Source organism: Rattus norvegicus, chromosome X (assembly GCF_036323735.1).
Source record: "Rattus norvegicus strain BN/NHsdMcwi chromosome X, GRCr8, whole genome shotgun sequence".
Classification (NCBI taxonomy): domain Eukaryota; kingdom Metazoa; phylum Chordata; class Mammalia; order Rodentia; family Muridae; genus Rattus; species Rattus norvegicus.
This window is the reverse complement of record NC_086039.1, coordinates 4,217,398-4,230,413: the sequence shown is the minus strand read 5'-3', so window position 1 is coordinate 4,230,413 and position 13,016 is coordinate 4,217,398. Positions and strand designations below refer to the sequence as shown.

Genomic DNA, 13,016 nt, shown 5'->3' with positions numbered 1-13,016 from the left:
TGCAGGGATAGTTCAGTATACAGAAATTCATCAACATAATCCACTATATAAACAAACTCAAAGAAAAAAATCATGTGATCATTTCATTAGATGTTGAGAAAGCATTTGACAAAATTCAACACCCCTTCAAGATAAAAGTCCTGGAAAGATCAGGAATTCAAGGCCCATATCTAAGCATAGTAAAAGTCATATACAGAAAACCAGTAGCAAACATTAAACTAAATGGAGAGAAACTTGAAGCAATTCCACTAAAATCAGGGACTACATAAGGCTGCCCACTCTCTCCCTACTTATTCAGTACAGTACTCAAAGTCCTAGCCTGGGCAATCAGACAACAAAAGGAGGTCGAAGAGATACAAATTGGAAAGGAAGAACTCAAAATATCACTATTTGCAGATGATATCATAGTTTACTTAAGTGACCCCGAAGGTTCCACCAGAGAACTAAGCCTGATAAACAACTTCGGGAAAGTGGCTGGGTATAAAATTAACTCAAACAAATCAGTAGCCTTCCTCTGCTCAAAGGATAAACAGACTGAGAATGAAATTCGGGAAATGACACCCTTCATAATAGTCTCAAATAATATAAAATACCTCGGTGTGACTTTAACCAAGCAAGTAAAAGATCTGTACAATAAGAACTTCAAGCCTCTAAAGAAAGAAATTGAAGAAGACCTCAGAAGATGGAAAGACCTCCCATGCTCATGGATTGGCAGGATTAATATAGTAAAAATGGCCATTTTGCCAAAAGCAATCTACAGATTCAATGCAATCTCCATCAAAATCCCATCTCAATTCTTCATAGAGTTAGAAATAGCAATTTGTGAATTCATTTGGAATAATAAAAAACCCAGGATAGCGAAAACTATACTCAGCAACAAAAGAACTTCAGGGGGAATCACCATCCCTGACCTCAAGCAGTATTACACAGCAATAATGATTTAAAAAAACTGTACAGTATTGGTACAGAGACAGGCAAGTAGATTAATGGAATAGACCCAGAAATGAACACACACACCTATGTTCGTTTGATGCTTGACAAAAGAGCTAAAACCGTCCAGTGGGAATGGTTTTTGACAAATGGTGCTGGTTCAACTGGAGGTCAGCATGTAGAAGAATGCAAATTGACCCATTCTTATTGCCCGGTACTAAGCTTAAGTCCAAGTGGATCATGGACCTCCACATTAAACCAGATACACTCAAACTTATAGAAGAAAAAGTGGAGAAGAGTCACATGGGCACTGGGGAAAATTTCCTGAACAAAACACCAATGGCTTAATGCTCTAAGATCAAGAATCAACAAATGGGATCTCACAAAACTGCAAAGCTTCTGTAAGGCAAAAGACACTGTCATTAGGACAAATCAGCAACCAATAGATTGGTAAGAGATCTTTACCAATCCTACATCTGATAGAGGGCTAATATCCAAAATATACAAAGAACTCAAGAAGTTAGACTCCAGAGAGACAAATAACCCTGTTAAAAAATGGGGTACAAAGCTAAACAAAACATTCTCAGCAGAGTAATATCAATTGTCTAAGAAGTACCTAAAGAAATGCTAAACATCCTTAGTCATCAGGGAAATGCAAATCAAAACAACCCTGAGATTCCACCTCACACCAATCAGAATGGCTAAGATTAAAAAAAACTTAGGTAACAACAGAGACTGGTGAGGATGTGGAAAAACAAGAACACGCCTCCATTGTTGGTGGGATTGCAAACTGGTACAACCACTCTGGAAATCAGTCTCGAGGTTCCTCAGAAAATTGACATTCCACTACCTGAAGACCTAGCTATACCTCTCCTGGGCATATACCAAAAAGATACTTCAACACACCACAAAGACACATGCTCCACTATGTTCATAGCAGCCTTATTTATAATAGCCAGAAGCTGGAAAGAACCCAGATCCCCTTCAGCAGAGGAATGGATACAGAAAATGGAGTACTACTCAGCAATCAAAACAATGACTTCATGAAATTCATAGGCAAGTGGATTGAACTAGAAAATATCATTCTGAATGAGGTAAAGCAATCACAGAAAAACACGCATGGTATGCACTTACTCATGAGTGGTTATTAGCCCAAAAGCTCGAATTATCCAAGATACAATCCACAGACCACGTGAGGCTCAAGAAGAAGGATGACCATAGTATGGATGCTTCACTCCTTCTTAAAAGGGGGAACAAAAATATTCATAGGAGGGGATATGGAGGCAAAGTTTGGAGCAGAGACTGAAGGAACAGCCATTCAGAGCCTGCCCCACATGTGCCCCATATATATACAGCCAACAAGACTAGATAAGATTGATGAAGCTAAGAAGTGCATGCTGACAGGAACCAGATATAGATCTCTCCTGACAGACACAGCCACAGCATGTCAAATACAGAGGAGAATGCTAGCAGCAAACCACTGATCTGAGAACAGGATCCCCGTTGGAGAAATTAGAGAAATGATTGGAGGAGCTGAAGGGGCTTGCAACCCATAAGAACAACACCACCAACCAAACAGAACTTCCAGGGACTAAACCACTACCCAAAGAAATGGACTGACCCATGGCTCCAGCTGCATATATAGCAATGAATAGCCTTGTTGGGCAGCAATGGAAGGAGAAGCCCTTGGTCCTGCCAACGTTGGACCCCCAGTATAAGGGATTGTCGGGGGGAGTGGATGGGGAGGGAAACACCCTTATAGAAGAAGGGGAGGGGGAAGGGATAGGGGGCTTATGGACAGGAAACCAGGAAAGGGCATAACATTTGAAATGAAAATAAAAAAATAGCCAATTTTTAAAAAAGTAAAGGCGCGTACCCCATGCCTGGGCCTAAGCCTTTTTTTTAAACCTTTTCACAAGATCTTTATAAATTGTGGATTAGAGTTCATTCTATATATATTCAAGTTGACAACTGAGATTTGCCATCATAATCCATCCACATCACATTATTTAACACATAATGTGTCCAAATGGAAACAAGAGTCAAGTATAATAATGCCTAGAAATAACTGTCCCTTGTTCAACTGCAAACCCATAAACAATAAATTTAGGTAGGCTCTTGCCCCAAGGTCACCACTGCCTTAATCTGATTATTTCCTTGAACACAGAATTCAGCTCTATTCCACTTCCTGGTGTACCTTTAATACTTTAACCATACATTTTGTACTTTTCCTTTCTCAACTTGCTCTTTTTCATCAAACACTGTGTTTTGTGCTTTCCTTTGCTGATGCATTATTCTAAATCTCTTCACTTTAGCCTCAGGCATAGTCTTTAGACAAGAGCAAAAAATGTAGCCATATTCTTTACCAAAATATCATTAGTCTCTAGATCACATACTAACATTCTTCTTTTTTGAAACCTCTTGAGCCATGCCTCACCAGTTCAAATCACCCTCAGCACCAATGTCTTCCATATTCCTACTAGGATGGCCCATTAAATCCCAGTTAGAGCCTTCCATTGCTTCCCAAATCTAAAGTCCCCAAATCCACATTCCTCCAAGCAAAAGCATAGTCAAGGCTGTCACAGCAATACCCAGTCCCTGATACCAACTTTTCTCATATTTAGAGTTCTATTGCTGTGAACAATCACCATGATGAAAGAAACTCTTATAAAGGAAAACATTTAATTAAAGACTGGCTTACACTTTCAGAGGCTTAGTCCATTATCATGGCTGGAGGTATGGCAGTAAGCAGGCAGACATGGTGCTGAAGAAGGTGCTGAGAGTTCTGCATCTTAATCTAAAAGCAGACAGGAGGAAACTGACTTTTGCAGGCAGCTAGAAAGAGATTGATTCCAAACTGGGCAGACTTGACCACTTAGGAGCCATCAAAGCCTACTCCCACAGTGACCCTTCCTCCAACAAAGCCACACCTACTCCAACAAGGCCACACCTCCTAGTATAGTACCACTCCCCATGGGCCAAGCATATTCATACCACCACAGTGAGAGAGATGGATGATGATAATTATAGTACCCAAAGTGGAAGTTTGACTAGAATTATGACAGCCACATACAGTAACACTTCCCTGTGTTTCTTTTAATATAAAGATATGTAAGAGAACCTGAGTACTAAGAGAAACTTGTGGTTTGCTTTTAATGTTAAAATCATCACCTGCTAAAAGCCAACCATAAAATAATAAGATAGATGTCAAAAACCTTGTGACTGTATGTCACAACAGACTGGTATAGCAAGAAATAGCAGAGCTACTCAACCACAAGGTTACCTTATAACATGACTACCAAGGCAATAAGAAGCAAAGGACAACAGGGAGGAGCTCCTGTGTGCCAATGAGATTGGACTTAGCCAAGTAGCTTCTGATTATAAGAATACAATTTACAACATCAACAAATGGCAAGCCCTAGCAGACATGGGAACTGTAGTTGTTCAAAATGGACCCTTGGGGAATACATGCTGCCTTTTAGGATACCTGCAAGCCATCCTCTCTATCTCATTTTTAAAAAGCTGTATGTTGTAAGATGATAATGGGCAAAGGCCAATTGTAGGGTGACATCCAGATAATTAATAGTTTCCTGGATAATCCTGTTGTTGTGATTTTTTTTCCTCCTGGCCCTTACCACTATCAAGCTTTGCCCAGGGCCAGCAAGATGGTTCAGCAGGTAACAGCACTTGCTTTGAAAGCCAAGTGGCCTGACTTTGATTCTTAGAGCATGCATATATATATATATATATATATATATATATATATATATATATATATATATACATGCATACATGCATACATACATACATACATACATACATACATACATACATACAGTTGCACCCACACATACCCAAAAAAAATGAAATACATGGAGATAGGGGTGCATGACAGAGCACACTGGTTGTTGTTCTTGTTTTGTAGGTTAGGAAAAAAAAGGGGGAAAAGGGTGGGAGTGCTTTCTGTGGGTCTCTGGGTTCATTTTCTAGTACAGCTCATTTCAGCTACTTACCATGCAATACATGCTCATCAAAGGCAGGTGCTTGTTAGACATTTGGATCAGTAGGTTCGTGAATTCACTTTGTGATACTCATATATGCTAATAATTAAATTGGTTGTTAAACAAATCTTTCTTTTTTATCTCAGGACTTTCTTTGACAAATGCACTAGAGAACTCACTGTTTTACCCACCACCACGAATTACCTTAAAGTTAAAAATGCCTAAATCAACCTCAGAAGATTGCAGAGACAGCTCCACAGAAACTGAACACCAACCCTCGTCTCCTGGAAGCAGCTCCCCTAGTCACAGTAAAAGGAGCCCTGAGATGCCTGAGGAGCCACTGGATATGAATGTGAAAATATATCCAAGATATCCACTAGAAAGCAAAAGTAACTGTGTGCTGGCTAGCCGAAGCCATTCTCAAAGTGAAACCAGGAGCTCTAGTCCTACTCAGAGAGCTCCATCTGCAGAATTCTATCATGGGCAAACATTAGGGAAGCCTCTGGCCCTTCAGGCTGCCCTTCATGGACAGGCTTCTATTGGTAATGGGAAAAATCAGCCTAACTCCAGGCTTGCTAGTTCCAATGGCCTGGAGGGCAACTGGTCTGGGAATATCACCCAGAAAGTTAATTCAGGTGAGATGTGCTATGACCAGGAGTCCATGCTCAGCTCCCACTTGCCCAGTTCAGGCAACATTAGAAAATCTGGCATGGAACACTTCAGCAGGTCCTTTAAGGAGGCTACCAATACATGGGTAAAGCCTAATGAGGACCTCCAGTACTGTGTTAAGCCAACTAAGAATGTGAGCTCTAAGGAGCAATTGTGGGGTAGACCGCTTCTCAGGCGGTCCACAGGAAGAGCTTCATATCAGGAAACTGATGGCTATTGCCCTGACTTGGAGCCCAGTGATTCAGAGGCAGAAGGGGAGGGGAATAAAGAAACAGTGAGGGTAAAGAGAGAGAGTTCTGACAGAGAAAATCCTTCCCATGATTCTGCTCGAGAGTGCCATGGGAAAACCAAGACACACCCTCATTCCCACAGCTCAATGCAAAGGTGATGAGAAATGCCTAAAGGTAACCCAGCCTTTGCCTTTGCCCCATATACTGGGGGAAATCTAAACACCAAAAGGATTCTAGTGTATATTAGGGGGAATTGCAGGGAAACTGATGGTTTGAAGTTTTTGAAAGTGTTTCAGGTCTAGTTTTTATAAGCACATTATGAGAGTTGCAGATTGTCTGGGGTTGCTTTGTCGGAGGCTGCTGGGAACAGTTGGGCCCAGAGTATTTGCTCAGCTTTCCCGTTACATTAACACACTGATTAATCTATGTATTAAGATTCCTTGCATTGTCAATGGATTTGCAAGAGGATATGAAAGACACTAAAACTACTTATCTTTTGAAACTATAATATGTGACTCCTTGAAACTCAAATCTGTAGAAAGTTTCTAATTCCACTGGTATCTGTAAAACCTCTTGAAGAGAGAGACCAGGAGAGTACATTCTCAGATACTGATACTTACTGTTGTCTTCCTTGCTTCACGCAAGGTTGAGTTTCTTTCACAGTATCATATCTTACAAAGTCAGTTCTTCTAAATGTCCAGTGCCTGTTCCTAGATCTGCTTCTTGGGGACACACTCATAACTCTCTTATCCAGCTAACAAGCTAACTTGTGGATAGTGTTTACAAAAGTACAGAAGTACTACTTCCAAGGAAAATGCTCTGCTTCTCAAGGCATTTGTGAAGACGTCCAGAACATTTCCCAAAGTGTGACCTTTTCTGGTATATTTGTACCAGGTCAGGGTTTTTTGTGTTGTTTTCAAATAAGTTTGACTAAAGTTTGGCTGACAGTTTTTGTATACTTGCTTTAATGTTTATAAAATTTTTATTGAGGAATAATTAAGATATAGTGTAATGCACAGAGGCTTAAGTATTCTTACCTGCTTTAATTTTGAAACAGATTTTTATTGTCAGAAATTTGAAAGCATGTGTTTAACACATGGATATAATTTAGCTTTGTATGAATTTTAAATCCAAGGCAATTTCCCAAGCATAAAAGTTGGAGCCATTTTTCAGAACTTGCTTATACCACATTACCAAATAATCAGCCTTGATTCATTTCTAGACGAAGAGAATTTTGAAGTAGAAGATAAAACAAGTCTGCTTCCCATTTAAGAAAAGGAGAAAGTAACAGTTTGTAAGAATATGAGGCAGACTGTAATTCTCAGCTCCCTTTTCTTCTTAGCCTTAAAATAATATTCTCTTTCTTCTAGTTTGGGAACATATAGAGAGAATTTTCAAACAAGAGGCCATTTTCAATTTTTGAAGTTTCATGCTGATGAAAGAAGCAAGCTGCAGTAGGTGCCAGTGAGAGGGCTGTAGCCCTCTAGCCAATGCTATGGACCTAGAAAACTCTGCAGTTTGCCTCTCCCTCACTTTCATTCTTAGAGCCTCATTAAAGGCTTCTTTGGGAGGTTGTTTTCTCCTGTTTTGAAAACTTGTGTATTTTGCCTCTCCTTTGGCTGCATCTTCAAAAGATTCCTTTTGTGCCTATGAACATGTGTGAACATACCATACCATGAATAGTAGGTGTACTGTATTTTGTTTTAGTTGAAAAATGAGGAAGAGAATTTCCTTTCTTCATACCCTCAGCTTCTGTACTTATTTGAATACTTATAGGGTACATACAAATTTGACACTTTTGTGGTAATGAAAATATATTGGAGCTGAGTTGTAGATTCCTTAAAGGCCAGCAGGTTGCCAGTGTCCTTTCATGCTTTTGAATTCTGAGGGAGGTGAGCAAACATGGAAACAGTGCTTTAGCCAAATTCCATATGTAATACCATTGGGAGAGTATTGCCTGAAATATTCAAGTCAGGGAGATAAAATGGTAATTTTTTTTACAGAATTTTCCTGGGTAAACAAATGAGCCAGCCTTCCGCTATATACATTCCAATTGCCCCAAGCATCTGCTACATTTTGTTCTTTGAAGTATTACCTCTTAACCTTTGTTAATGGTTTTTGTCTTGTCTTATACAAGTTTTGAAGATGAACTCAATCTTTTCTCAAATGTCACCTTTTTATCAATACTTTTACATTAAATTATAAAAACTGTTAACCTCTGTCAGTGTGATAATTTTCTATTCTGGCTAGTGATTTTTTTTTACATTGATTAATTTACTGTATGTTGAATATACTGTATGAATCATACAAATGAAGCAAAGTAAAGTGGTGTTTGGGGAGGAAGAATTGAATGTTTAGAAGCACAGATCATCTGAGTATAGTAGCACATGTCTAGCAACCCAGTAGGAAGCTGAAAGAAAAATTATTTCCTGGATAGCCTAAGCTACATAATAAGACCCTGTCTCAAAGAAAGAAAAAGCACATATTCACAATTCAGGTCAATACCAGAAATCAGAGAATCCTTTGTACTTTGCCCAGAAACTATGATTTCATCAGGCCAGTAGGAAATAACTTTAGAATCATCATTTAAAATAGCCAGGGACATGGATCCTATCTAAAGCGACAGGATGCACAAGGCTATTGTTTACATATACATTCTACACAGAGCTCTAGGAGTCTATTTGTAATCAGGTTTATATGTTCTCATGCCAGAACTTTGTGTGTGGTAAACATTTTCAAATTGTCAAAGGTCATTAAGTAAATCAGTAGTGAAAGAAAGATAAAAATGGTTGTTTCTACCTCTGCCCACCTCTCTTGCTTGTTAATAAGTAACTGTTCTGATAATTCATTCTGAAGACTTTAAACTACAAATATATCTTGTTACAGTCAGCAATATTGGGTTTATAAGAAGGTGTACATTTCAAGTAGGAGGTGAACATTTCTCTCTATTAAAGAAATGTTTAAATGTACAGAACAAGCTAGCTGATGCACACTCTCAGCTTTTTCCCTGAAAGATCAAAGTCCTCAATATGCTTGCTTGTTTTTTTCCCATTTTGCCATGCTGAGGATAGAAACCAGAACTTTGAGCATGCAAGATAATCACTTTCCCACTAAGCTATAAAGCCCCTTACTGACTTTAGAACTGAAGAAAAGTACCCAAAAGCAAAAGTATATTCAGCACCCATTAATTTTGATGTGTTGTTATTTCAAAGACAATGTATTGTATAACATTTTATTATTCCCAGTGTGACTATTCTGTGGAAATCAGCAATTGTGTAATAATGGTTTTAAAAGAACAGTTAGTAAATCCCACCCTGAAGCTATCCATCTCTGCAGCCAACTTTGTAACCCTTGGTTTAGCACTGTTAAAGGAGGCTTCTGGGAGTTGAGTTTATGTCATAGAGTGAAAGAGAGTCGATGACCTAAGACTTTGTCTTTGCAATGACACGGGCAGGGAATTACACAACCCCTTGTGTCTATTCACTAGAGAGTTCCTCTGCCATATGCTTCTGAACACATTTATCATCATGTTGAGGTTGATTAGGGTGCGAGCATTTTGCACGGCCTGACCACCAGGCTCCAAACATCATTCCCATCCCTTCAATACTACTTCAATTCCCTTCCATTTTGATTAGGATACGTAAGTGGCAAATAGCTTAGAAATAGTCTGGGAAGGTGAACCTTGACCAGTTCAAGCTGTGCTCATCAGAGCCAGAAGTTGAAACTAAGAGAAGATCTACAAACTGCCTTTAGCTGAGTTGTTTTGGGAAGAGTTGAGCTATAATGGAGCTACTTTCCTGAAGCACATGTGGATTGTGGGATAGTTTCATTATTTCTCACCTTAAACTTTTTTATTAATCATTCCATTCCTTTACATCTCAAATGATATCCCACTTCCCAGTTACCCCCTCTACAAACCCCCCGTTCCACATCTGCCCTCCCCCCTACCCTTCCCCTGTATGAGAGTGCTCCTCCACCCACACTCCCCTGCCTCACCTCTCCAGCATCCTCCTACATTGAGGCATCAAGCCTCCCCATGACCAAGGGACTCCCCTCCTATTAATGTCAGGCAAGGCCATCCTCTGCTATATATGTATCTGGAGCCATGGATCCCTCCAGGTACACTCCTTGGTTGGTGCTCTAGACTCTGGGAAAACTGGGTGGTCAGGCCAGCCTATGTTGGTCTTCCTATGGGGTTGAAATCCCACTCTGCTCCTCCAGTCCTTCTGCCAGCTCCCCCACCAGGTTCTCTGAGCTCCATCTGATGGTTGGCTCCAAGGATCTGCATCTGCCATTGGTTAGTTGCTGGGCAGACTTTCTCAGGAACTGCCACACTAGGTTCCTGTTAGTAATCACTTCTTGACCATGGTGGTGGGTTTGGTGTCTGCAGGCATGATGGATCCCCGGGTGGGGCAGTCCCTGATTGGCCCTTCCTTCAGTCTCTATTTGATTTTTTTTTTGTCCCTCTTCTTCCTTTGTACAGGAACATTTCTGGTTTAAAATTTTTGAGAAGGGTGGGTGTCTCCATTCCTCCACCGGGGCCATGCCTATCTGCTGGAGGAGGTCTCTACAGGATCTGTCTCCAGCTTCGCTGTGCATTTTGGCCAAAGTCATTCCCGTTGGGTCTTGCGAGCCTCACATTTCCCTGGGTGTCGGTAGCTATCCCCAGTTCCTCATCCCCCTTGCTACCCTTTTGTGTTCAATTTCCTGACCCTCTGTACCTCTCTCACATCTCCAGATCCTAATGCTGCCACCCTTATTTCCTCCCCCTCTTCTCCCTCCCAAGTCCCCCTCTTTCAATCTTCCACAATCATTCTCTTTCCCCCTCAATGAAGGATGGAAGCATCCACACCCTTCTTTCTACATTCAGTATCTTCTTTGGGTTTTATTATGGACATTGGGGGATTTGGGGCTAATATTCAATTATTAGTGAGTACATACCATGTGTGTTCTTTTCTGACTGGGTTACCTCACTCAGGATGATACCTTCTAGTTCTATTCATTTGCCTGTGAATTTCATGAAGTCACTGTTTTTAATAGCTGAGAGGTACTCCATTATATAAATGTACCACTTTTTCTGTATTCATTCTTCTGTTGAGGAACATCTGGGTTGTTTCCAAGTTCAGACTATTATAAATAAGGCTGCTGTGAACATAGTGGAGCATCTTTTGGGTATATGCCCAGGAGTGGTATAGCTGGGTCCTCAGGTCCTATTTCCAATTTTCTCAGGAACCTCCAGACTGGTTTCCAAAGTAGTTTTACCAGCTTGCAATCCCACCAGCAGTGGAGGAGTGTTCCTCTTTCTCCACATCCTTGCCAGCATCTGCTGTCACCTGAGTTTTTGATCTTAGCCATTCTCACTGGTGTGAGGTGAAATCTCAGGGTTGTTTTGATTTGCATTTCCCTTATGACTAAAGATGTTGAACATTTCTTTAGGTGCTTCTCAGCCATTCGCTATTCCTCAGTTGAAAATTCTTTGTTTAGTTCTGTACTCTATTTTTAATAGTATTATTTGGTTCTCTGGAGTTATTTGTATATTTTGGATATTAGCCCTCTATGTAGGGTTGATAAATATCTTTCCCAATCTGTTGGTTGCTATTTTGTCCTTACTGACAGTGTCCTTTGCTTTACAGAAACTTTTCAATTTTATGAGTTCTCATTTCAAATGTTGCTCTTAAAGCATAATCCATTGGTATTCTGTTCAGGAACTTTTCCCCTATGCCCAAGTATTCAAGGCTCTTCCTCTACTTTCTCTTCTGTTAGATTCAGCAGACCTGGTTTTATGTGGAGGTCCTTGATCCACTTGGACTTGAGCTTTGTACAAGGAGATAAGAATGGATCGATTTGCATTCTTCTACATGCTGACCTCCAGTTGAACCAGCACCATTTGTTGAAAATGCTATCTTTTTTCCATTGGATGGTTTTATCTCCTTTGTCAAAAATCAAGTGACCATAGGTGTGTGGGTTCATTTCTGGGTCTTCAATTCTGTTCCATTGGTCTATCTGTCTGTCTCTGTACCAATACCATGCAGTTTTTATCACTATTGCTCTGTAATACTGCTTGAGGTCAGTGACGGTGATTCCCCCAGAAGTTCTTTTATTGTTGAGAATAATTTTCTCTATTCTGGGCTTTTTGTTACTCCAAATGAACTTGAGAATTGCTCTTTCTAACTCTATGAAGAATTGAGTTGAAATTTTGATGGAGATTGCATTGAATCTATAGATTACTTTTGGTAAATGGCCATTTTTACTATATTAATCCTGCTAATCCATGAGCATGGGAGATCTTTCCATCTTCTGAGGTCTTCTTTGATTTCATTCTTCTGGGATTAGAAATTTTTCTCATACAGATCTTTTACTTGCTTGGTTAGAGTCACACCAAGTTATTTTATATTATTTGTGGCTATTGTGAAGGGTATCGTTTCCCTAATTTCTTTCCTATGTATCCTTTGAGTAGAGGAAAGCTACTGATTTGAGTTAATTTTATATCCAGCCACTTTGCTGAAGTTGTTTATCAGCTGTAGGAGTTCTCTGGTAGAATTTTGGGGGTCACATGTATACTATCATATTATCTTCAAATAGTGATATCTTGACTTCCTCCCTCCCAATTTGTATCCCTTTGATGTCTTTTTGTTGTCTAATTGCTCTGACTAGAACTTCAAGTACTATATTGAATAGGTAGGGAGAGAGTTCCTCTCCATTTAGTTTAATGTTGGCTATTGGTTTGCTGTAATTGCTTTTGTTATATTTAGGTATGCACCTTGAATTCCTGATCTCTCCAATACTTTTAGCATGTATGGGTGTTGTATTTTGTCAAAGGCTTTTTCAGCATCTAATGAGATGATCATGTGGTTTTTTTTCTTTGAGTTTGTTTATATAATGGATTATATTGATGGATTTCTGTATATAAAAACTTAAAATTTAGAAAATTAAAATTATACTTAAATAATGCCTTAAGTCCCTATCTAAATTAATCTGTTTCATGGGGATGTGGGTGTTAGACACTTCTTCTCTGTTCATCAGAGTTTTCCCCCATCTACTTTGGAAAACAGAAACGCTAGTTCAATTTGTCTCCCATTTTCCCTGTCTCTGCAAGGGTCTAAAGGGGTAAAGCCAATGAGAATGTTCTCAAGGCTGCTGCTGACTGTATCAATGCAGTGGCCACTCAACCTTTCAGTTATACTTG

At 39.7% G+C, this 13,016-nt stretch overlaps 1 protein-coding gene across 8 annotated transcripts in view; it reads left to right on the top strand.

Annotated features, from left to right (window-relative positions):
• Positions 1–8,045, top strand: part of Jade3 (jade family PHD finger 3) — a 201,796-nt gene extending 193,751 nt beyond the window's left edge. For 7 of the 8 annotated variants that reach the window (XM_039099579.2, XM_039099577.2, XM_063279878.1 and 4 more), the window contains one exon: positions 5,078–8,045. In XM_039099579.2, coding sequence (XP_038955507.1) covers positions 5,078–5,988 — 911 coding nt within the window. In that variant the 3' untranslated portion in view covers positions 5,989–8,045. The remainder of the gene's footprint in view (positions 1–5,077) is intronic. The other variant, NM_001271265.1, reaches the window with a different exon arrangement.
• Positions 8,046–13,016: the final 4,971 nt, after the last annotated feature.